The sequence below is a fragment of the Heloderma suspectum genome, chromosome 1, assembly GCF_057233095.1.
Source record: "Heloderma suspectum isolate Gila_16-S chromosome 1, 16-S_ref, whole genome shotgun sequence".
NCBI lineage: Eukaryota > Metazoa > Chordata > Lepidosauria > Squamata > Helodermatidae > Heloderma > Heloderma suspectum.
In genome coordinates, this window is record NC_139458.1 from 299,439,674 (window position 1) to 299,465,072 (window position 25,399).

The 25,399-nt window shown below is 44.2% G+C and overlaps 1 protein-coding gene across 4 annotated transcripts in view; it reads right to left on the reverse strand.

The window, feature by feature from the left end:
- The window catches only part of FILIP1 (filamin A interacting protein 1), a 119,380-nt gene that overhangs the window by 13,559 nt on the left and 80,422 nt on the right, over positions 1-25,399 (reverse strand). For all 4 annotated transcript variants that reach the window (XM_084826909.1, XM_084826908.1, XM_084826907.1 and 1 more), the window contains exon 5: positions 7,279-10,084. In XM_084826909.1, coding sequence (XP_084683035.1) covers positions 7,279-10,084 — 2,806 coding nt within the window. The remainder of the gene's footprint in view (positions 1-7,278; positions 10,085-25,399) is intronic.

Sequence of the window (25,399 nt, forward strand, 5' to 3'; positions counted from 1 at the left end):
TGGCAACAGATAATAATTTGCAAAGAGGCTTGCTAGTTACTTTACAGACCATAGAGAAATCTCACTTGCATGTCTTTGCTTATAATTATATTTTAAAATGCAAATATGGTTTTATAGCAACCTAAAAGTTCAGCCATCTGGTAACATCTTTTCTATTCCGAATTGGGGAAGTAATTTTTAGGAAGAAGGAAACCACCTCTACAGATTCTCAGTCATCATCACCATAACAGAGACGCTCAGAATGAATACTGAACCATGAATGAAAAAAGTGTGTTTTAGTAGACAATTTAATTCCAAAAGCAAGCAAGCATCTTGTGGCACCTGCATAAGCTTTCATGAACTACAGCCCACTTTATCAGATGCTTGAATGGTTATTCTCAATTAGCAAATGAATGCGCACACACACTCAAGAATCCAGAGACACATGAGCAGAAATTTGGACTCTGCGCAGAAATGTCACAGACCTACAGCTACCCTTTGCATTTCACAGCCTTTTGAACTCAACGCCTGCATTCCCCCAACCCTCGAACTCATGAGTGTTCATATGCCAACTGAGAACAACATTTCATGCATCTGACGAAGCAGGCTTCAGTTCATTAATGCTTATGCCATTAAGAAATCTATCCGTTTCTCAGGCACCACAAGATTAACACACTGCCCCCGCCCCCCGGAATTAATTCCAAGGTCATTTCAAAATACACAAGCACTGCCATGAATTTCATCCTATTTATTTATTACATTTTTATCCCACCTTTTCTCCAAGGAGTTGAAGGCGGTTTACATTGGTTCTTTCCCCACCCTGTCCATTTTTATCCTCACATCAATCCTATGTTATAGCTTAGGCTGAGAGTGGGTAACCTGCCCAAGCTACCTGCAACAAAATGTTGTAGCGTGGAATCTTGGTGTTCAAGATTCCAGCCACTCCATTCCATTCCCCCAGTTTTCCATCCCCCACTCCCAAAAAACAGTCAGTCAGCATTGCACACACTGTCTTTATTGGGCTATTTTGGGGGTTCTCTTAGGATTTTTTTCCCTAAAGTGTTTTTTTTTTTTTGTACTTTTGCAAACATTCAGGTTCCCCTCAAGCCTGTTGATAGATACCTCTTGCATAGGGTGGTGCCATCTTGGTTAGATAAGCAATGGCTCTCTCAGCCTGAACATCAGAAATAGAGGAAATTACTGCTATAGGTGCCACAAACTGGCTGTCAGCATGCTTCATCTGAAGTGGTTTGCATCTAAAGCGGGATAGATGGCATGCAGGACAGACACAACTAGGGGCATCTCTACACCAGCCTAAAATCCTGCATTTAAAACAGGACTTTCTGCTTCTGTTTTAAATGCAGGATCACAACCAACTCCCTTTTTCACCTGCTTCCTTCCCTTCCCGCTTCTCCCCGTATCTGAGTCTTCCATTATCTTTCATTGATCTCGCTCCTCTTCTTGCCGCTTTTCCTCTTTTCACAGAGGGAACTCAAGTGGAATACAATGGGATAATTTGATAGCTCATGATCTGCAATTTATTTAAAAATGGAACAAAGGCCATTTAGTGCAGGAGATGCCTTAGATGATCATAGCGTCATGTAAAGAGTCCGCAAACTTCCGTGAAGGAGCAATCTCAATCGCAGGATAAAAGCTCCGTGTGAAGAAAGCCTAGATATATCCCTGACCTCAACTCATACTTATTAGGACAAGCATAAGTAGCACTACACTGGCTTTTGTTTTGGTCCTAGCAACAGGACTGATCCTAGGACTGTGATGCTGTCACTTGGTGGGAACTTTGGCCCTCTCTTCTTCTGCCCTCCCAGCAACACAGAAAAGGGCTTTCCTTTGGTGGGGGGCAACTGTGCTATGACTAAAGCCATCTCCCAACCTTTGGACTCTTAAATCCAATCCTAGACAACAGCAGTAGTGCACTAGATCATAGGACCAAACTGTTTGTATAGTTTATACAGGTCATAGTTTGTCTTTTTTCAAACAAAAAGAATGGGTCTGTCAGAAATTTCAGCACAAGAGAAACTGTGTTTCTCAGAAGCACTTGGACTCATGGTTGATAGGCACCAAAAGGAGTATTCATTCCTTGCCAAAAGCAGGACTACCTATCCATCATCCCCTTGATCAACCTATGCAACCCAGAGCTGCTGCACTGCAGAAAAAAATGATGATAGAACAGGCAGCATGGGATGACATGCAAGCATGAGTCAGTGGGGTCCAGGGGTCCAAAAATTATGTCGGGCTTAGTGGTCAAACATTATTTCTACTAGCCAGCAAGAATATAATAAAAGTGCCTCTGAACATATGCAGAGTACCTTTCCTTTTCCACCCAGCAAGTGTCAGTCTGCCCTCCCACAGAATTAAGCAGAAGTGTTCAGATGGCATTGTTCCCCCGTAAGTCTGAGTCCCCTCCAGGCCCCTTTCTGAAAATTACACATTGCCCCACTTCCCTGGCAGGCCCCAGCACAGCACAGCAAGCATCTACTTTCAGAACTAGGATTAAAAATGCTAGGAGACACAGTCTTTTCCTCTCTTCCAAAGACATCTACTCCAGATTTTTCTTTCTTCCCTGCAGCAGCTCCCCTTCACAAACCAGTCTTTTTGTTTGTTTTTTCTAATCTTAATCATGCTTTTTTTTCTTTCTAGTATGGAAAAGGGGATGCGAGTTAAAGATGTCAATTGCAGGTAGGGAATGGTGAAAGGCTGCAGAGCCAGAGACACTGAGCAAACGAAAATTTGCCTCTGCCTTCTCCCGGCCAGTCAATTTTCAAAGCAAACCTTCCTGCTGTTCTAAAAAAAAAAAAAAAAAAAATCTACCTGCAATTAGAATAAAGTAGCAGGAGCTTGTTGACTGAGAGGCTGTTCCACAAAGAAGACCGTGCTGGAGAAGGGAAGAAAAACAGACTGCATGGGCGGCGGAGGGGAGAGCAGCTTTGCACATAGAGAGGAATAGAAACTAAAGCACAATACCGAGCAACACCAGAGAGAGATTGAAAATGGTGTGGATTGTCACAGGATGGTTGTGAGGCTAAGATGCCATTCTGATCTTCTTGGAGAAAGATGGAACAACTATGGTACAAACAAGCCAAGCCACAGGCTGTAGGGGAAGTGTACCGTGGTAAGTGGGTGACCTACGGTCTCTACCAACCTGACCAGGGGAAAGACATGCCTTCCCAACTCCAAATAAGGTGGGTCTGTCAAACCACAAGTGCAACTGAAACCTATCCACCAAACCATCCTGAGGGTACACTTTTGGAGGGGAACCCTAACATCCTATCCCTAGGTGTGGCAATTCCTCATGCCTCAGAGGAAGCAAAGGACAGGAGCCCTTTCGGTCACAAAGGAACCCCAACGGCACTTCACATATTTATCCATCTTTGTTTTGAACTCAGTGAGGTTCTTTACTCCCTCAGCTGTTCCTTGGATAATTTCTTTAAAAAAAATAAAATCCTCTAATAGTTGAAAACTGCCTTCTGATTCTAATATAAGATTTTCCATGTCCAGTTAGCTACCATGTGTTCTTGCACCCATATCCTTATTTATCTTAAATAGCTCAACTCCTCTTTCTATAACTGCACCTAATATGTTTGTAGAGTGCTATCACATTACTTACACACACACACGTGTGTGTGTGTGTGTGTGTATGTGTGTATATATATATATATATATATATATATATATATATAAATAATACAAAAGTATTAAGGATGCATATTCACCCAAATGCAGACAGTTCCATTAAAAGCAAGCCAACCCTGTATAATATCATGGAACTTTATCAGAAACATTTGGAAGTGCACCATTCACAGTGCAAGGTCACAAATACTAGAGGCATTTAATAGGCAATGCCACCTTGACAATTCTGCTGTTACTATGGAAATGCAATGGTATGGAGAAACTCAGTTATTCGTAAATCATGGCTAAGACTTAAAAGGCTAGCTTGGTACAAAAATTCTGTGTATTTTAACCTAACAGCTAGTTCTGTTTTATTGCTTTAGCTGTTTATTAGCCTTAACATATAGCACATTAAGTTGACTAGGCACCAGCCAATCAACTCACCCTGCCATTCAGACCCAGGGCTGCCCCATAGCAAGGGGTCACCTGCCAGCTCTTGAAATAATAATTGGCCCCATCACTGCCACATTGCTTACTAGAGCCCCATGGACACATAGGTCCTTGTAGGGGCCAGCGGCAGGGCCCCCAACATCACATCTACCCCAAGCCCCAGAAACTTTCTGGGGAGCCCTGTTCAGGTCATGCTGCTGGGTGGCCAAACTCCGTCCTTGGCCCCACCCACTAATGCACAGGAGTGTCCCTATTTCGTCTGTGAAATGTTGGGAGTTTGCAGCTGAATTATTCCTTCCATCTACTGACTTCAGTGATCTTGTGGGCTGATACAATAGATCATAGGTAGGGAGTCTGCAGCCTGCCAGATTATCTCAGGCTACAATGCCCATAATCCCCAACCATGTTGGCTGGGGCTGATGGGAAGTGAAGTCAAACCTCATCTACAGAACCACAGGTTCTGCACGGATGCAATAGATGGTCTGATTTGCTGGCTAGGAATGGTTTGAAACTATATTACTGGAGACTTTTCCATGACTTACAGCACTAGCCTCAATCCTATGACTGTTGCAGCTAGAAGATATTGCAAGAACCTGGCCAAAATGCAGAACTTTGACCCATTCACATACACAGGCTCCAACGTGGAGGCAATCATACCGTATGGATAACAGCTCTCTCGCTCTCACTCACTCAGTCTCACTCACTCTTTTATTTTAGAACAGGAGTCCCCAGCCTCTTTGGACCCATGGGCACATTTGGGAATTTGAGAAACTGCTGTGGACACCACCACAAAATGGCTCCCATGGAGGATGTGGCTAGTTTCATAATAGCTGCTGTAGGGGCTTGGCTAGCCAAGCGGTAGGCAGGGGGAGAGAAATAATGAGTCTAGATTCTGGGAGGAAGGGGGAAATGGAAAGAGTTGTTTCCTGGTCCACCCCATCTTCTTCTGTCCACACAGACCTTTCCCCTTTGCTTTCTCTCTCCATCCCAGCCTCTAGCCTCACTATGTCTCTCCCCCAACCCCTTCCTCCCTATTTCTCTCCCATTTCCATCCCTGGCCTTCTTTCTCTCCCTTCCAAGCCCCTAGCCTTGCTCCTTCTCTCCCACCCCTTTATCTTGCTGTTTCTCTCCCCTCCCAGCCTCTAGCCTCGTTCTTTCTCTCCCCATCTCTTTACCTTGCTATTTCTCCCCCCTCTTAGCCTTGCTCTTTCTCTCCCCTTTGCCTTGCTTTCTCTTCCTGCCCCCCGAACAGCTGATCAGGTTCAGGAACAGGAAGGAGAATGTTTTTCAATTTTTTAAATTAATTTTTTTTGAAGGGGGCAGAGAGGGAAGAGCTGCGCGGGCACCATTGGTGGTACCCACAGGTGCCATGTTGGGGACCCCCTGTTTTAGACGGTGTCTAGGAGCATAAAGCAATTAGGCAGTCTCATGAGACTGTAGAATATCTACTTCATTTCCCCGAATAGCAGCAGCAATACTGTTTTCTACCTGTGGCACACTGGTGGAAATATTTTCTGTTAACTCATATCACATGGATAACATGGATTATTTCCAATCAACCTGAAATTCTTTCTGCTTTAGAAATAGCACTTGCTTTCATAGAGTCACAGAACATGCTTTTAAACATTTTCATGCACTGTCATCAGAAAACTTGCATTTAGTGTGGAATGTTTCATTCACGGTAATTAAGGTTACATAGTTGGACATCCTATTATGCCAGATTCAGCTAAAAAGCAACCAGAGAGTTTATTGATCGTACTCTTGCCTGATCAAGAAACATGCCATAGAATCAGTTGTATTGCTGGACATGTACGAAGAATGGAGCAACTTTGAGACGTATGATCTCAAGTTGCCCTATGATAGTGCCGTTATGGACTAGCTGAGGCATGCCGGGAATTGGCTGAGGCATGCTGGGAGCTGGTAGTCCAACACATCAGGAGGGCACCAGGTTGGGGAAGACTGGACTAGTGTTTTACAGAATGTCAATCTTGTTTTTATTACTGTGTGCACCTTTACATCTTGTCATACTATTTTAGCCTCCCTTCTAACAAAGGTGCACTGGTGGGATATATGGGCTGGGAGGAGGAGAGAGTCTAAGACTGCAGATAGTGGGCATTTTGTCCATATACTGTTTTGTTAAATAGCACTGAATATTACAGTATATACTGATATTTTTAAAAACCCAAATACAATGGTCATAGGACAAACAGCTCATCCTGCAGTAAAACTGTCCCAGAGTGACACTACTTCAAACTGCAAATGCAGTGATGGCATGATTGAATGCCACACAGCAAACACAGTGCACTTAAAAAGACAGATGTTCTTGAAGATTATCGCTATACAAAGTACTATCACTACTAGATGTCAAGGAGAAGGGTTCTAGCCCAGTGTTCATTTTAGCGTGCTAGTTTTCTATGTCTGCAGTTGTTCTTGTTTTCTCCATGGGAAAGTAATGTGATGTGGTCAAGTCCTGGAATGATCTTGCTGCTTCGTGAGCTTTTTTTTGTCAGATCTGGGCCCTGGACTAATTCAATCCATAGTTACCTGAGAATAAGGTTGCAATCCTGTGCACAATTAAGAGTAATCCTATGTATACTTGAGTAAGTCCTATTGAACCCAGTGGGACTTCCAATTAAAACAGGATAGCATCAATTCTCATATTACATTTTGTACATGGACGTCTGAGTACAAAATGCATGTGCTTCTTGTCTTGAGAAGGATGTATTTGTGGAAAATTTGGCACAGGCCAATTTAAAAAAAAATCAGAAAGAGCAACAGGAAAAAAGATGGACTTGAGCATATTTTAAAGGGATATATGCCAAATGTTATACTCTAAAGACTCAACAAGAGATGCATACACCACAGTTCTGGATGCTGACTTGTTCTCACGAACCATCATTGAAATAAACCATAGTTCCCCAGGTTCGGATGTCATGGGGAACTGTTTAAAACTGTTAGCAGGTGCTTCCAATCTCCTCCTCTGGCACACAAGAGGAAGAGAGCCCAAGGCTCACAGCACCTCATTTACATAGCAAAGAATCATGCTTCTTATTACGTTTGAATCAGGCCAGAAAATCACCAAGTAGAGTTTCGGATGAACCCAGACCTCCCAGATAGAGGTCCAACTCTCTGCCCATTGGGTAACACTGATTCCCAAGAACCATCTTTCTCCTTAGCATGCAATATTGCCCACAATATTCCATAAGATTTTATATTGCTTACCATGGATTGTGTTCCCCGTGTGGATGATGTGGTAACTGGAGTAATAGTGATGGTACTTGTAACTTTACTTGCTCCAGGCCTTGACGATACATTATTCCTTGGGGAACGAAGGACGGTGCCAGTCATCACCTCCTTCTCTGCTGCTACATTCATAGGTCTGACAGTAATTACAGGGCTTGCTGCCTCCTGAGCAGCGCTTGGAGAGCGCTTAAACTGCGAACCTAAGTGGATGTGAATTTTGTTGTCCTCTGTTGTTATAATGTTTGTGTTGGCATTGTACTTCCGGACTGGAGTCGGGACAGTTTGTTTTTCTGGTGTCACTCTAAACACAGCCCTCCCCATGGTCATGTCTTGTGATTCTGGGGACACAGTAATTTCTGTGGGCACTGCAGAGGTAGACACAGTCATTATCTGAATCGGGGACATGGGCCTTTCCATGAATGGAGATTTTGGGCTCTCTGAGGATTTCTCTCTGGAGAACGTAGTTATAGTCACCGGTGACATAGCTCGTTCTGAGCCCACTGGGCTTTCGCCACCTTTCCCTTTGGGGGGCATGACAGTAGGAGAGGGAATGATGGTAATCCGTGGTTTCTGATTTCCCAAGGTGGGGATGACAGTGGTACTTGAGAAGAAATCTTCAGCTGTTGGACTAGTAATCTCCAAAGTAGCTGTACTGTTCTCATGGTCCGGAGTTACCCGAATGTGAAGAGGCTGTCCCTGCTTTGGAGAAAGGACAACTTCTCCAGGACGCTCTGGACTGGTCTGTATTCTGGATCCTTTATCGTGAGTTACCTGGGAACCATTTTCTCTCTTTTTCATCCATGGAATCCAGGATTTCCTCATTGTAAGATCATTCGCCGCAGGAGGATATCTGTCAAGCACGGATGACCTTTCAGTGGGCTTTTTAAGGCCAACCTGTCGAAGATTGCTCATGATGTGGTTCTCTTCCTGGAAGGATTTTCTTATAAAGACAGCAGGCGTTTCCTCTTCCACTGTTTCACTGCTTACTACATCCGTTTGTACTCCAGTGGACGTAACAGGTACATCTACCATTCTCCTTCCGTTCATGCTGGGTCTCAGGGCACGACTGTAGCGTTTAGACAGCTCAAGCTCTTTTGTTAAATTCAGCACCTCCTGCCCCATGGCCTTATTTTTATTTTCTTCTTCTAAAAACCTTTGCTGAAGGACCGAGTAGTCCACTTGGAGCTGAGAAAGCTGGTCTTCTTTGTTCATCAGCTCATGAATCTTCTCTTTGAGAGCCTGCACTTCTGCTTTCGAGTCTCTGCTTTTAGCTTCTTCCAGCCGAAACCTTTGCCTCAACTCTGCCTCCTGACTCACAGCCTCTCCTTTCTCTATTGCTTTGTTTTTAGCAATTTGGAGCTTCATTTCTTCCAGCTGCTGAGAAAGGAAGTTAGCTCTGTCCTGCTCAGTCCTAAATTTTTGCTCCAGCTGATCATATTCATCCTCAGTCTTCATCAAGTCTCCTTCAACCACTTCTAGTTGCTTGAGGCGCTTTCTCAGCCTTTCAATTTCAGTCGTTAGTTCTTTAATCTTATTATCCTCTTGTCCAGAAAGCCCTCGTCCCTTTCTAACTCGACCTCTGGCTATTTCTCTTTCTACCTCCTCTATGCCATCAATTCTTTTCTTTAACAGATCCACTGTACTGCTCAGCTCAGAAGATTTTTCCTCTTCACTCTTCAGCTTGCCAATTAACTCATCCCTTTCCTTTGTCAAACTGGACACTTTTTCCTCCATTTCAGATTTCAACTTCAAAAGCTTTTTGCTTTCGTCTATTAGTTTTTCAGTCACTTCCATAACTTTGCCTTGTTCCACCTTAAAGTTCTTATTCAGGCCTTCGACTTTCCTCTCTTCCTGCTTTATCTTCTCCACCATGTTTTTTCTTTCATCCACCAGCATGACAGTAAAGGACTTCAGCTTCGTGAGGTCATCTTTTAACATTAATTCAGCCTTTTCCAACTTACTTTCTGAAGACTCGAGATCCTTGACTCGTGTCTTCACCACTTCCAACTCATTGATCAGGTCTTTGGTGAAGCTTTTTTCTTTCTCCAGATTCAAACGCAGCTGGGTGCATTCAGATTTGCTTTTGTTGAAAGCCTCCTCCAGCCTCTCTAGTTCCGACATTCTCTTCTGCAGTTTCTCCACTTCAAGCTTCAGTTCCTTGCCCTGGTGCTCCTCTTCTTGCAGTTTCTTTTTAAGCTCTTTACACTGAGATTCAGTTTTTGTGATCTCCTCATCTTTGCCTTCCATTTCAAGCACACGCTTGCGAAGGTTTTCCACCTCAGCCATCAAGCTGGAATTCCCACAGTCCCCTTTGGCTATTTTGTCTCTCAGTTCCTGAAGCTCATCTTCAGTCTTCTGAAGACTTTTGTTGGTTTCTTCCAGCTCTTCAATTCTACGGGTTAAACCAACCAGCTTAAGCCGGAGCTGTTTATTGTGCGATTCTTGACTAACCAGTTTAGCAGTCATCTCCTCATGCTCTTGAGAAAATGAAGATGTCTTGTGTTCAAGTTCAGTCTCTAACTTCATGAGTTTCTGCCCATCCTCTTTTGCTTTGGAACTTAAAATTTTAAGCTTTTCTTCTTCTTCCCTTAATTTCTGAGTTAGGTCTTGTATTTTCTGGGTTTGCTGATCGAGCTGCTCAATGTGTATTTGCCTCTCATCCACCAGCATGAGGGCAAATGACTTTAGTTTGACTAATTCTTCTCTTAGTTTGTTGAGCCTTTTGGCATGTTCTTTATCCTTGCGGGCTTGGTAGATCTTTTCCTGTTCAAGAAGCTTCTTTAATCTGAGGAGAGAGAAAAAATGTACACAGTGTCATAGGCATATAAACATTTTGTTTACAACAAGCAGGTTGTCTGAAGGATGTGGGAGGAGTAAAACTGACAATGATGATAGCATCTGGAGTGGGGGCAAATTCTTTGCAGGGTAAAAGCAGGATGGGCAAAGGCTGGGCTTATCCTACTTGAGGAAAAAACCTAGTGCTAGCTCCTGATTCGAAGTATGCCTGGACTCACCCAGTGATGACTTAAGACTACCGCAGGGACACAGGTACAGTTTACCCAACAGGTAATCTATCATAGCAATGTTTCAAAGATTCTAGTTGCTTGAGACGCTTTTCATAATAATGAAAAAACATGATTAAATGGTCCTTCTGTCATGCATAGTACAGCTATAGACTTCAAAGCAAAAACTGAGAACAGAGGAAAACGTAAAAGCAAAATCCTTTTCCTTGGAGGTGGGGGGAGAAGGGGGCAACACAGAAATGTTTGCAAAAGTATTTTAACCTCAAATGACACTGAGGAATACCATTCCCACAAACTTCTGTCAAACATTTGAATGACAGAAATATGTACATTCCATCTCTAGCCTCATATGCAGATCATCTGCTGCATCCCTTGAAATGAAATAGGCAGCTCTAGATGGTCTAAGAAGCTCTGTGCACTCAACAGAGGTACTGCATTAGTAAAGAGCAAGTGCCCACTTTTAGCGCATATGGAACATTCACAGATCTTTACAACAGAGAACAAAATTTCTCCAGTGATTTCATTTACTTTGATTTGAGATAGTGAAGAACATTATTAGCACCATTTACTAAAAAAAAAAAAAAAAAGTTCTCAACCAGAGATCCAAGGAGGACTACCCCAAAATATCTCTATCTTTTCCATAATGTAAACAGTTTCATTTGCTGGACCAGAACGGGTATCAGTGCTAAAACTGCTCAGACTGTATCAACCACTCTCACTCTCCTCACTGCTGACATCAGAACATTCCAGATTCAATGAAGTTCTCCTGAAACAACCAACGTTATTACTCTTTAGAGGAGCAACAAATATAAAGGTATTTAAAGCTGAAATTCACATAATATGTTCCTGTTCCCTTTCCCCAGAAATATTTTAAGCTTTCCAGAAAGCAGTAATATGTTTTTATAACTCTGCTTTTAGGTCTTGCAAGCCAAGTAGTCTTGATTTTTTTATTGTATTTTAAATCCACAACTGACACATATCTAAAGCTTGTGTCAAATTATCGTACAGATAATCACAGAGGAAATTCGTCAGCTTGTGTGCTTTTTAAGAATGGTACAAAATGCTCCATGTTACAATGAACTATTCTACATGGAAAGCACTTGCAAGGGGAATAAGTATGCTATTGTCATCTAATCATAGGCATTGTGCATTTTGTACATGGAACAGCTTTCCATCGAGGAAGATTGTGAAGGTGGCCCTCCTAGCAGCCAAACTTGGAGCTTCCCTAGGAAGCTATCCAGCATTCCTTCTTGCTGTCTTGTGTATTTTAAGTAGAAATGTGAAGGCCTGGAAAAAAAAAAAACCAGAACAAATGGGGGGGCGGAACACACACGACTCATTTTTCATATTTTTGGAAAATCTGGACAAACTTTATTTTTTCTTACATTTTCTACCCCCCTTTTTTCTAAGCCTTCACATCTCTAATTTAAACAGCTTATTCAGTTACACTCCTGATAACCAGAATCATTCTCACTCATCTCGTTTTGACGCAAAAGCTACTTTTGTGCAGTAATTGCACATTGCGTCATCAATTAGTTCAAGAGTGCCAAAAAGTATATAAGAGTTGGACAATATATAAAAATGCACATTCATGGAATCTAATGCAACTCAGATTCACCAGACTTTTTTTTAACATTGATCTCCCTCCACCACCAAATGTGAAGGACTGTACATACGCCCTGAGAACCCATAATCACCAGTGAGATCGCAGTGTACTTAAGATGTTAAGGACTTGCATGATCTTCACATGTAACAGTGTGCTCAGGCTTATTTCCTGCACTTGTAGGGGAAAACGCAGGTGTCCAGCTCCAGCTCTGGTCATGCTTTAAAAGGGTGGTCTATGCATAAGTAGCTGCACCACAACATTGCATGTGGATGAGCATCTAAATACGCATCCAGCTGAAAGCAAAGTAGAGTGGACAGACAGCATTCTGAGAAGGACGGATGCTCATTAATTCTCATGTGCATTTAGATGTGCATCCAGTTTATACACACCATCTCTGATCTAGCAAGTGCTGTTCATGCAGAACCCTGCTTATATTCACAGATCCCCTTAGCTGGATCAGGGCATATGTGCCAGGTGAGTTACCTTTAACTCTGACTCCTGGGGTGCTTCCAGAAAGGTAGAGGTCTCCTACTACTACCAAGTAAAAGGCACTCTGCAGGTATTTCATCTTCCCCTCCGTAACAGTTTTTTATGGCAAGACAAAAGAAGATGTGGGAAAACATGGAAGGGTTACAAACACAAGACAACGTCATCTGGACCCCCTGTAAAATACCGTGAACAAGGCAGAGTTATCGCACAACAGAAACCTCATCTGGAAGGACCTTTTATTCTTTCCCCCTTTTCATGCTCCTGCCTAACTTCCTTCTCAGATAAAGTACTTCAAAAGCTACTTATGCCCCAAGTTTTAAAAATGCTGTACGTTTCTCTCATCAGCCATGTTAAGGGTGCAACCCTATGCATGTTTAGCCAGATAAAAGTCCTACAACTCCCAGCATGGCTGGCTGGGGAATGCTGGGAGTTGTAGGACTTGTTTTCTGTCATAGGGTTGTGACCAAAGTATGTTATAAGCCACATAACTATGTTATATGGAAATAACTAAGTTTAAGGCTCCTGTGCATCTTTTTACTGTTCAGTTCCAAACAAAACAAAAAGGAGAAAGGTTACTCAGCAAGATACAGTCGTCTTAATATACAACACTGATGAGTGGCTAGGCAGTGTTACTCTCTATCAAATTTGCTGTATAAATTGTATACACAGTATAAATGTATGTGCATAAAACATATACAGTCTAAAATTAATACATGTATATATTTTTTGACCCATTTACTGGGCCAGGAAATTTCTAGATCAAATATCACCTGAGCTGTGCTGGGTCTCTTTAGGATATTCTCTCAGTCTTAGCCTTCAGTAAGCAAAAACGCACTGGTGTCACTTACGGACTTGTGGTGAAGATTACTAAGATAAAGGATGTGAAATCCTTTGACCCAGGGCATACTACAACAATCAAGTGTATTATAAGTATACTGGATTAAGCAGCCAAAATATGCCTAATGTTTTATACAGACAAAATTATTTTCAGAGTTACCTACCTTACGTACATTCATACCTCACCTTTCATCTATCATGGGGCTCAAGGCAGTATACATGGGGGGTGGGGAGGTTTCCAAAGTGGTCTGCCATCCGGGCACTGACCAGAACCAGATCTGCTTAGCTTCAGGAGAGGAACTACATCATGCTCAGACTGTGTCCTGGAGCAGATTTATAATACTGGAAATTTGGGGGAGCACAATTTACCTCCTTTAAATAATGGTGACAAGGAAAATATGAATGCCAGCTCAATGGAACCAGAAGTCATTTTAAAAAATGGTCCAGGTGCAACATGACCTGCTTTTCTTGAACTCAGTGCTGATAAATGTTCCTGTTTTAGCGTAACAGGGAAACTCCCTTGATTCAAATATCCTGCTGGCTTTCCCTACATTTTTATACATTTTCCTTACATTTTTATACCACTCACAAAAGATAAGTCACAACACAAACTGTTTATAGAGGCCAAACAATACGCCTTCTCAGATGCATAACGAGAACTCATCCATACAGAGTTGCACAAGCAAGTTCAGCAAGAAAGCTCTGAGCAAAAAGAGCTTCCACATGTATCAGTGCGAAACAGAAGATTTAAAAGTTGAGAGGAGTCCCTTTCTGGCTGCTGTTATCCTTTTCCTGAAAAGCTTTTTGGGGAACTGGCTTCTGCAGAGTGAAATAAAAGCTGGACCACAGAATAACTCCAAGGAAAGATTCAGTTTGATAGCATCTCTCTAGTTAACTGTAAAAAAGTTAAAACATTCCGTACAAATTACCTTGTAAACCAGATGTCTTAGCTGTGATGCGAGATAAAGTTTTCCCTCACGAAGCCAGCTATACACAGATCTGAGTTGTATACTTAAAAAAAAGAAGTTCCAGAGTTGTTTGCCCCTTTAACTAAGCACATGTCTGCACCTTGCACTGTTATATGCTCCCAACTGAAGTCTTCCTGCCAAGCAAAACCCTTAACACACACACACACAAAGAGAAAAATGTGCCTCTACAAGAAACAACATTTCAGAAACAAACAAACAAAGCAGAGCATGGCTTTCTTACCTTCATCTAATGAGGAGCACTTTCTATCCCCCTCCCTTCCCCTCTTTGCTAGTCTGCAGGCCTTAGCCTTTGCTCTACAGGGAATTAGCCATCACATTCCAGCCATGTCATCAGAACAATGAAAGGTGAATGTTGTGCAAAACAGCTTGGGACCACTCACTGATGATGTCATCCCTCCCTTATATGGTTCATTATTGTGCAGATTTAACTTTGGGCAGTGGGGGGGAGGTGGAGCCTCACTACTTCAGAAAGCAAGGGGAAACGTTGGCTTGAGAAAGGCTTAGCAAAAAAAGAGGGGAAGGAGGTACAAGAGAAGTGTATTCTCTCCTCCTCCATTTTCCCCCTTATAAACTAACTGAACTCCAGCCAGTTCTATTCAACATGTGTTCAAGCTGCAGTTGTGATCCTTTCTGAATCAGCATAAAAAGCTGAAATCATTCAGTGTGAAAGTAAGCCATTTTTCATCTGTTGAGGAATTCCATCCTAAATGCAGCACAAGGCAAACTGAAAGTCAAAATAGCGCCTTACTTGTAACCCCCACCCCTTTTTTAAAGAACAGATTACGCTTTCTTCTAGAAACAATTCATCACCTTAACTACATGAGCAATGCACATCCATTCCTGGATAGAGATCAGGTTAACCATCTTCAGCATTTGCCTCTCTAGAGGCTGCTGATAACTCTGGGTACACACTTTTATAGCCTGCCAGATTTTGAGTTTATCATTTTAATTTTGCAATTAAAATTAATGCTAGCAATGCCGTGTACAGTTGCATGTATTTAAGCGGCAGCTGCAATGTGACATTTGGATTCATGGAATCACTCTACAAACGGGTCCTGCTAATATCTAATTTATATAGGGTGAAGCATTTTCACATGATGGAAAGGAGTCATTCCACAGCAGATCAATTTGGGTAGGACTGGCACTGAAATGTGGCTTGGGGTAGATTCACACAACCAGTGAGTACATGGCCAGAGGCATTTCCCCAGGCAGGTGGGTATGGTGTACTATCTTCCACTCAGCCCCCTTTTAGATGTTTTGTAATGGTAGCAGCTCCAACTGCTTTCTGAAAGTAGGGTTGCCCCCTTTTCTCTGGTACCCTGGGCCTTTAACAGCTGTATGATAGGAGGAAATTCAGCAGGTCAGTGCTTCTCCCATCCATGCTAGCCAGAGCATCACCCATGTAGTCTTTGTCAGGGGAATTCCCCCATCTTTATTATCACTTCTTGTGTTCCAAGGTTCTTGGCAGGTTCCAGGGCTAAGTCCTGGCATCAATTAATCCCTGCCTTGTGTGGAGGTCCATGGATGTTACCCTTGCTACATTACACGAGTCCTGCTTTGTGATAAAAAGCAAGGATGTTATATCATAGAATCATAGAATAGTATGATTATAGCAAAGGTAACATCCAAAGACCTCCCTAGATTCCATGGCTACTTTGCTTAAGACTCCACAAACAAAGTCAGATGCTTCTGTTCCAGAAGAACAAATAACCATTCCCCAGCATTTGTGTTTACCTACTGCCATGAAAGTATACTTCATGCAAGCAGAAAATCACTCTCCAAAAAGAAGCCATTAAAGTCTTTTCTTAATTAAGTTCACCAATGCTCAGAGGCCAGGCTTCTAGATAATTAGCAGCACCCTTTGATACAAAACCAGTCAGACTTCCACCTCTCCAACACTTAATGAGTTACTAGGACCCATTCTTGGCTTAGGTTTTTTTTTTCTTTTGGGGGGACAGCATGTGTGTCTTTTACTCAAAGGAAAAGAGAAAGCTGGCTGTTTTTAATATAAGTATATTGCATTAGTCATATTGTGCCTCTTGGGAAAGCATTCAATAAAGAGAAATCCAACATATCCTTGAAAAAGAATGCTGGAAGGAAGGTTGCAAGCTGTGCTGATTCTAGGCTATACATTTTATATTACTTACATCATAGTCCCTAAAACCCCTCACTTAGTAAACTTAAGCTGAACAACTGGCCTCAGTCACCAACCATTGCTCTTATTTAAAGCAGGTCATTCCAGGCAGATGCTATACAACATATTATTCTCCAAGGGTTTCCCCCTCTGAAGGGATAGGCTGAGGCTCTACTCTTCCCCACTCTTTTAAATTTCACTGTGCGAATGTGTGCTATCTCCCCCTAATATGTATGAACTGCCTCTAAAGGAGTATGATTCATGAACCAAACAATAACTTCAGACACCTTTTTATAAGTGTTTCTTTTTGACTGAAGAGAATTCAGGTTTTCCACTGAACATAGGAGCAGATGGTGTTGGGAAAAACCCTCTAGAGTTTGATCCTTTCTCATGTGTCTTCCTCCATGAAAGCAAAGCTCTCATTCACCTGAATGGTACAGTGCAAACTCTCATGGGGCAACCCGATACACGCTTACCTGGCTGTAAGTCTCACTGAACTCAATGGGGCTTACATCTGAGTAGACATATATAGAACTGCACTATCGGTCACAGGCCTGGCTGAGAAGGAAGTTCTAAAAAAACCCCAAACCATAAACAGCAGCTGAGGATAAAGATCCATTTGCTCAGAGGAGAACAACCTGTGGCCCTCCGGATGTTGTTGGACTACAGTTCCCATAATCCCTCACAATTGGCTATGCTGGCAAGGGCTGACTGGAGTTGCAGTCTAGCAATAACTGGAGGGCCACACGGTTGCCAACCCTGCATTTGCTAGAACCCATATATGGCAGCATCCTACCTAAAACATGTTTTTCATGCATAAACCTTTTGGTTCCACACATTGTTCTATGTATTGTAGTAATACAGAAGTTAGTACCACCTGGAGAATAAAATTGATAGTACTTAAGCCCTTATACCTGTTGCAAATACCAGTCACATCTAGTACCTAGCACTACAGCAGTTATTATGCTGAGCATACTTATACAGAAATATGTCTGGTGTTCTGAAACTGCCAATATCCATTCTCTTTTGAACTTTTTGCCAGCCCACACATTATACTCTTAATGCACTTTTAAAGTGCAATGCTCTTTGGACTTCTCTTGGCTCTCATAAAAGTCACCAAATCACACCTCACTAGAGGAATGTTTGCAACACTGACTATACAAGGTAAATCCATTATGATTTATAACCCAAAGTTAGCCTAACTGAGGTTATTAATTTTCAATATAATTTTACTGTTCCTTTCCATAGTCTAGTATATCATCCCCCAGCTATCATTTTAACAGGCTGATTAAAAATACTCTTTTGATGTTGAGTCTACATATCTACATCTCCTGTGGAAAATCACACACTTGTCTGTTACATCAAACTCTTTCCTACCCCTTTCTGTTCCTCATTTTCCCAGTGAGATGAAGCAGAAGCCTGGCTGAAACGGCAAAGAGACGACAACACATTTCCCCACACACACTGAGCTAAAGGAATTCTGCAGTTTACGAGTAACGAAACTGGAAGCTGGTCTACCAGCTGCCCAAGCACTCACTTGTGGCAACCATACTTCACTGAAATGAAGTGATCCGTGAGAAGCATCCCAACATCCTTTGCAAGGCCAGCAAAGCATGTTGCGGCAAAACTGTCAGACTTCACAGTGTAGCCGCTTGGGGGCAGCAAACTATCTCGGGCAGGGCCCAGACACCTGCTTCTTCAGAACATCACATCGAACATCCAGTAGGTGATCAGGTATACATCATTTCTCTTCAGCTTCGCGACCTGCCTAGCGGTTGAGGCAAACATCTATTGAGATCGCATTTCTGGATATAGTGGAACCCTCTTACTCTTCTTCGAATATTGTGTGTTGGTGTGCTCCTCGTGGTCTCTACAGATATGACCAGCGGTCCTGCTCTGAATTGCCTAGTGTGTGCCGGGGTGGAGAGAAAGTAGATTGTTGGGCGATCTGCAGACCTGCAAAAGGGTCTGACTCCCAACTGCTGAACAACAGCAGCGACAAAAAGTGCCCCACACACCTTCAATCAGGCTGTTAGATATAATGAGATATAGATTTGTATTTGCATATGCATATGCAAGTCATCCCAATTTATGTCTCATAGGGTACAGTAGGTAATCAGCTTTGCCCATTGAGCGTCCATTTTGCGCCTGGCTCTGCCTCCTGACTACCATTTTGCCCTAGTTGGTGGGCCTCAGGATTCTAGTAAAAAACAAAAGCACGGAAGATCCTCCAAGAGACCAGCCCAGGACACTTTGCTTCCTGAGGTGAAAGACAACATGATGCCCCCCTGTTGTTCAGTCGTTCAGTCGTGTCCGACTCTTCGTGACCCCATGGACCATAGCACGCCAGGCCTTCCTGTCCTGCGCTCTCTCCCGGAGCGTGCTCAAGTTTGATGCCCCCCTTTCCATGTACAAAAGCTGGCTGGAGCGGCAGCTGAATCTTACTTTAACTCTGGACGGGACAGAATCCAATACTGCACCCGGGGGCAGCAGGCTAGCTTATGGGGCATACAGCAAGCCACATGGCACACACAGCGTTGTTCTCCGGCACCTCACCATCACTTGCTCACTGTCCTGCCTCATGCAGCACAGAGGACTGAGGGGGGAATGGAAGATGGGGGTCTGTGACCTCAGCTCCCATACCTCCCAGCATATACTGTCTGAGGCAGCCACCTCACTCTACCAAATGGTATGGCTACTACTAGCCTACAATATAAGTGAATTGTTCCTAAAGAGGTCTTCAGACCTCAGAGACACATAGTATTTGCACGTATCATGAGGGCCCTGCAGAGGCCTCTTTCCGATATGCAAAATAGACCCAGAGTAACTTGTTAATCTTGTAAGTAGGGTGACTGCTTTTTCCCCCTCAGTCAGAGTGTCTCTACTCTTTAAAGTGGCACTGCAGCCAGGCAGGCATTCGACTGCTGCAGTTTTCTACATCCTAGGAGAAAATGCACTGGTTGAATATCTGCCTGTCATGCCACTGTTAAAGGTACAGGGCCTTTGTTGAGGAAGAGGGTGGCAGCACTGCTCACAAGACTAAGAGTACATCTCTGCCTTAGTTTTGGAGTAGCTTCAATAGATTCCAAATGCTAAAATACTGCTGCTAGATTGTCTTGAAGTTAGTAGGTATCTTTTCCAAGTTTGACCCTGTTTCTATCATTCAGATACTTTCCTTTGTTTGCAACTTCTTAATTATTTGCAAGACATTCAGCATATTGAAGATATCCCTGAGAAAAGGTAGACAAAATCTAGGATTTGCTAGTGACATATATTTGCCAATAATGTACAGCAGGGATGAAAGAGGATTGTGTGTTTTGCCAGAACTTTCAGAAAGTTATATTGTTTCTCTGTTCTTTCCAATTTTCATCATTGATGTATTGTAAAATGAGTAATAACTGCATTGCTATGGATTCCCACAGTATATCACTATGCTATCCTGTCCCCCACCATTCTTCTGGATCATAGTTTGGAACAAAGGCAGAAAAGGCAATGAACAAATAAGACAGCTTTAAATCTTCAGTAGACAGAGGCAGAAAAGTTCCTCAAACATTAAAGAAAAGAGAGTTCAAATGTCATGTTTAGTTGGTACAACTAAAGCACCAAATGTCATGTCTATGTACTGCCCTTCAGGTTGTTTTATGTCAGCCTTGGCCAATCTGTGCCCTCCAGATGTCTTGGCCTGCAGCTCCCATAACTGGCTACGCTGGCTGGGAATTATGGGAGTTTCAGGTCAATACATCTGGAGGGCACCAAGATGGGCAAGGCTGCTGCATGTGGTGATAACTCAGTCTGGCCTTCAAGTATCGTTCAGTGAAGGCTGGTGGCTCCAATTTTGGTGGGGCTATAATTCCATTCTGGGTTTCCATCAGAACCAGCCAGAACTCTAAAGGAGCTATCCAAGGCGCTGAACCCCCAAATAGGTTCAGCACCTTGGATAGCTCCTTTAGAGTTCTGGCTGGTTCTGATGGAAACCCAGAATGGATTTACAGCCCCACTGAAATTGGAGACACCAGCATCCATTGGTATCGTTAGAGATGTATTATTATTAAAATACAAAGAAACATGGAAGTTGTTCTTTGTGTCCAACTTGGAGTTTTTAAATTTGTTTTTCTTGAAGAGCAGACACACCCCCTCCAATCAAACTGCTTTTGAAACTGCAGTGACTACACTAGATAAAAATAGTGGGGGCATAGAAAGGGGGGGACATTTCATGGAGCAGGGGTAAGCTTGGTTCCACATTAGATTTCTGAAAGAGCAAAACTGTTTGTTTCACATTGACACCGCCATCCTAAACATGTTTTCTCTGAAGTAAATCCAATTGATTTTACTCATAGGCTGGGTGGGACTTTTCTGCAGTAGAGGAGTGGAGGCCATGGTAGAAGCCTTCCAAAAGAGACCAGGAGGAGGCAACAGCCAAAGTGGTGTAGTGGTTAGAGTGTTGGACTGGGATTTGGGAGATCTGGGTTCCAGTCCCCACTTGGCCATGAAGCTCACTGGGTGACTTTGGGCCAGTCACGGACTCTCAGCCTAACCTACCTCACTAGGGGTGCAACTCTGAGGCGACCGCCTATCCAGCGCACAGCAGGAGAAGCACGGAGGGGATCGTTCCCTCCGTGCTTCTCCTGCCCTGCACTTGCAGCTAGACAGGCGATTACAGCTGTCTAGCTGCGGGAGGGCAGAGCAGGGGAACAGGCTGCCATATGACACATTGGATGTGTCGTACAGGCATTTCCGCCCTCCCTGCCCTGGAACGCCCCATTTTGGCCACTCTGCGCTCCTCTTGTGAGCGCGGAGCACGGGGCTTTTCCACACTGCCTGCGAGTCAGCACGGAAGTGGGGAAAAGTTGGTTCTCTGGGAACTGACCTCGGTGCATGGGCTCCGAGGTTGGTTCCCAGAAAACCAGATATCCTATGGCCATCTAGCCGCTGACTAGCGGCCATAGGATTGCTCCCTAGCTTGTTGTGAGAATAAAATGGAGAGGAAGAGGACTATGCAAGCCGCCTTGGGTTCCTTGCAGGAAAAAAGGTGGGATATAAATATAATCAATATAATAAAAAGGTGGGATATAAATATAATCAATATAATAAAAAGGTGGGATATAAATATAATCAATATAATAAATAAATATTATATAAATAAATAAAGTCAGGTGGTGGGAGGGAGTGCTACAGATGTTGTGTGTGTCCCCCCCACACACACATGCATAAGGAAGGGAGGCTGCAAGAGAGATCTGAATATCAGTAGTTTGGAAAAGAGCTTGTCAGCTACAACTGAGCCCATTTGAAGCCTGGACGAGGCAGGGGAAGGCAGCCGGGACATTGAACAGAGGCAGGTGGGCCAACTTACTACCTTACTGGCCCTCCCTGGGACTGTGTTGCTGCCAGTGAGAAGCCACCCCCCTGGCTGGAGCTGAAGAGGGAAAGAAAAAACTCCCCCTGGCTAATTATGGCTGATTCAAGCCGGCTGGGCCTGAGCTCCCTGGGAAGAGTCTTATCTGCTCAGTTCTGAAGTAGGGTGGCAGCGACGCCAAAGGCGGGGTTGCCCCTTTGGGGAGAGATGCCTCGGGGGAGACACAAGGGCAAGGGCCACCCCGTAACACTGGGTTGGCTGGTTCTTGTGCCTTCTATGTGGGGGTGTTGGTTGTTGTTGTTTTGTGTCCCTTTTGCTTAGGATCCTGTGATGTGCCTGGGAGAGGGCAAGTCGGGGCAATTGAGGGGGCCCCAATTAGTGTGGTTATGGGTCAAGGGAGATATGGAGTTAGGAGGACGGCTAGCCAGGTTAGTGGAACATGGCCCAGACAGTTAACAGCTGTGCCATGTTCCGGCCCTCCCCCCAATCGCAGATGTGGTGGTCGCCCTACCAGCCTGCCCCTGGGTCTCCAGATGCTGCTTTTAAATGCCAGATCGGTTCAAAGTACGACTTCCCTCATTCATGACTTAATGATGGATGAGGTGGCCGATCTGGCATGCATAACTGAGACCTGGGTGGGTGAGCAGGGAGGAGTTAGTCTCTCCCGGCTCTGCTCACCGGGGTACTTGGCTCAGCATCAGGGAAGACCTGAGTGCTGGGGGGGGGGGGTTGCCGTGGTCTATAGGAGTTCCATCTCCCTCTGCAGGCTCCCTGTCCATGTGACTACTGGTCTGGAGTGTTTGCACCTTGTGCTGGGCCAGCAGGACAGACTGGGGACTCTGTTGGTGTACCGCCCACCCTGCTGTTCAACAGACTCCCTATCTGAGCTGACAGAGGTGGTCTGTAGTGCGCTGTTGTGATCCCCCAGACTGTTAGTTCTGGGGGATCTCAACATTCGCGCTGAGGGCACCTTGTCTGGGGCGGCTCAGGATTTCATGGCCTCCATGACAACCATGGGACTGTCCCAATGTGTCATCGGCCTGATGCATGTAGCGGGGCATACTCTAGGCTTGGTTTTTGCAACTAGACATGGAGATGGTGGTCTGAAGGTGGAGGGCTTTGCATCAGTCCCCTTGTCATGGTCAGATCATTACCTGCTGAGGTTTAGACTTACAGCAGCTTTTCCCTTCTGTAAGGGTGGGGGGCCAGATTAAAATAGTCTACCCCTGGAGGCTAATGGTTCTGGATGATTTCCAGAGGACTCTGGGGAGGTTTCTGGCTGATATGGCAGGCTCTCCTGTCAAAACCCTGGTTGATCTGTGGAATGCAGAAATGACCTGGCTGGTTGACATGATTGCTCCTGAGCGCCCTCTCCTGAGTAGAGCTCGAACTGCTCCATGGTATACCCCACAGCTGAGAGTGATGAAACAAAATAGGAGACAGCTTGAGTACAGATAGAGAAGAACTCCTAGCGGATGCAATCGAATGCTGCTATGTGCCTATGGTAAAGTATATTCAGGGGTAGTGAGGGCAGCAAAAAATCATCCTCTTGCTGCCTCTATTGAATCTTCTATCTGCTGTCCAGCAGAGCTGTTCAGAGTCGTCCGGGGGCTGTTACATGCTGGCCCTAAGGACACTGTAGATCCCTCTGAGGCCCGCTGTAATGCATTTGCTAGGCACTTCCAGGGTAAGTTCTCTTGCATCCACCGGGACTTAGGCTCCAGTGTTATAGCAGGTGAATCTGGTGAGGTATCCAGAGCGCAGACTTGTCCTGTTTTCCTGGATGAGTTTCAGTTGGTACAGCTTGAGGATGTTGACAAGGTGCTTGGACAGGTTCGTGCAACCACTTCTGTACTGGATCCTTGCTCCTCTTGGCTGATAAAAACTGGCAGGGAAGGAACAGCTGGCTGGGCCAGGGAGGTGATTAATGCCTCCTTGCGAGAGGGAGTGGTCCCTCAAAGAGGCAGTAGTGAGACCACTCCTGAAGAAACCTTCCCTGGACCTGGAAAATCTTAGCAATGTTAGGCCAGTGGCAAATGTTCCTTTCCTGGGCAAGGTTCTTGAGCTGGTAGTTGCCAACCAGCTCCAGACACTTTTCGATGAGACTGATTATCTAGATCCATTTCAGTCGGGGTTCAGGCCAATTTTGGCACGGAAACAGCCTTGTTTGCCCTGTATGATGACCTATGTCCAGAGAGAGATAGGGGGAGTGTGACCTTGTTGATTCTCCTTGATCTCTTGGCGGCTTTCGATACCATCAACCATGGTATCCTTCTGGGACGACTGTCTGAGGTGGGAGTGGGAGGCACTGCATTGCAGTGGTTTCACTTCTACGTGGATGGTCAGCTCCAGAAGGTGGTGCTTGGGGAATATTACTCAGCCCCGTGGATTCTCCAAAATGGGGTTCCACAGGGTCAGTTCTGTCCCCCATGCTATTTAACATCTAAATGAAACCGTTGAGTGTGGTCATCCGGAGTTTTGGGGCACATTGTCATCAGTATGGTGATGACACGCAGCTCTATTTCTCCTTTTCATCTTCTTCAGATGAGGCTGTGGATGTGCTAAATTGGTTCCTGGCTGCAACAATGGACTGGATGAGGGCTAATAAACTGAAGCTCAATCCAGACAAGACTGAGATGCTGTTGGTGGGTTGTTCTTCTGACCGGATGGAGGGTGCTCAACCTGTTCTGGATGGGGTAGCACTCCCCCTAAAGGAGCAGGTTTGTAGCTTGAGGGTTCTCCTTGAGCCATCTTTGTTACTTGAGGCTCAGGTGGTCTCAGTGGCACAGAGTGCTGTCTACCAACTTCAGTTGGTAGCCCAGCTATGCCCCTATCTGGACAGGGCTAACCTGGCTTCAGTTGTCTATGCTCTGGTAATCTCCAAGTTAAATTACTGCAATGCACTCTACATAGGGCTGCCTTTGAAGACAGTTCAGAAACTGCAGCTCATGCAAAATGAGCGGCCAGATTGATAACAGGGACCAGAAGGTCCGAACATATAAGACTGACTCTGGCCTGCTTGCACTGGCTGCCTATATGTTTCCGAGCCTGATTTAAGGTGCTGGTTCTAACCTATAAAGCCTTACATGGCTTGGGACCACAATACCTGATGGAGTGCCTCTCTCAACACGAACCTACCCGTATACTATGCTCAACATCTAAGGCCCTCCTCTGGCTGCCTACACTGAGGGAAGCTCAGAGGACGGCGACAAGTGAGAGGGCCTTTTTGGTGGTGGCCCCCAAATTCTGGGAATGATCTCCCCAACGAGGCCCGGCTGGCGCCAACATTGTTATCTTTTCAGACCTTTCTCTTCTCCCAGGCATTTGGCAGCATATGATAATTTCTAATCAGTCCTGGAATGTCTTATGGTTATGGTTGTTTGCTTTTGAGATTGTTTGTTTGAAGATGTTTTAGATATATGTTTCTTTTGTGTATATTGTCTGTTCATGTGTTTTTTTATGTAAATGGTTTTTAATCTCGGTATATTGTATTTTTAATGTTTTTATCTTTGTAAACCACCCTTTGTAAAGAGCTCCGGCTATTGGGTGGTATAGAAATGTAATAAATAATAATAAAATGATAATAATAGAGAACTGCTTTCTTGCTCTCTGTGTGTGTGTGTGTGTGTGTGTGTGTGTGCGCGTGTGTGTGTGTGTGGATAGATAGAT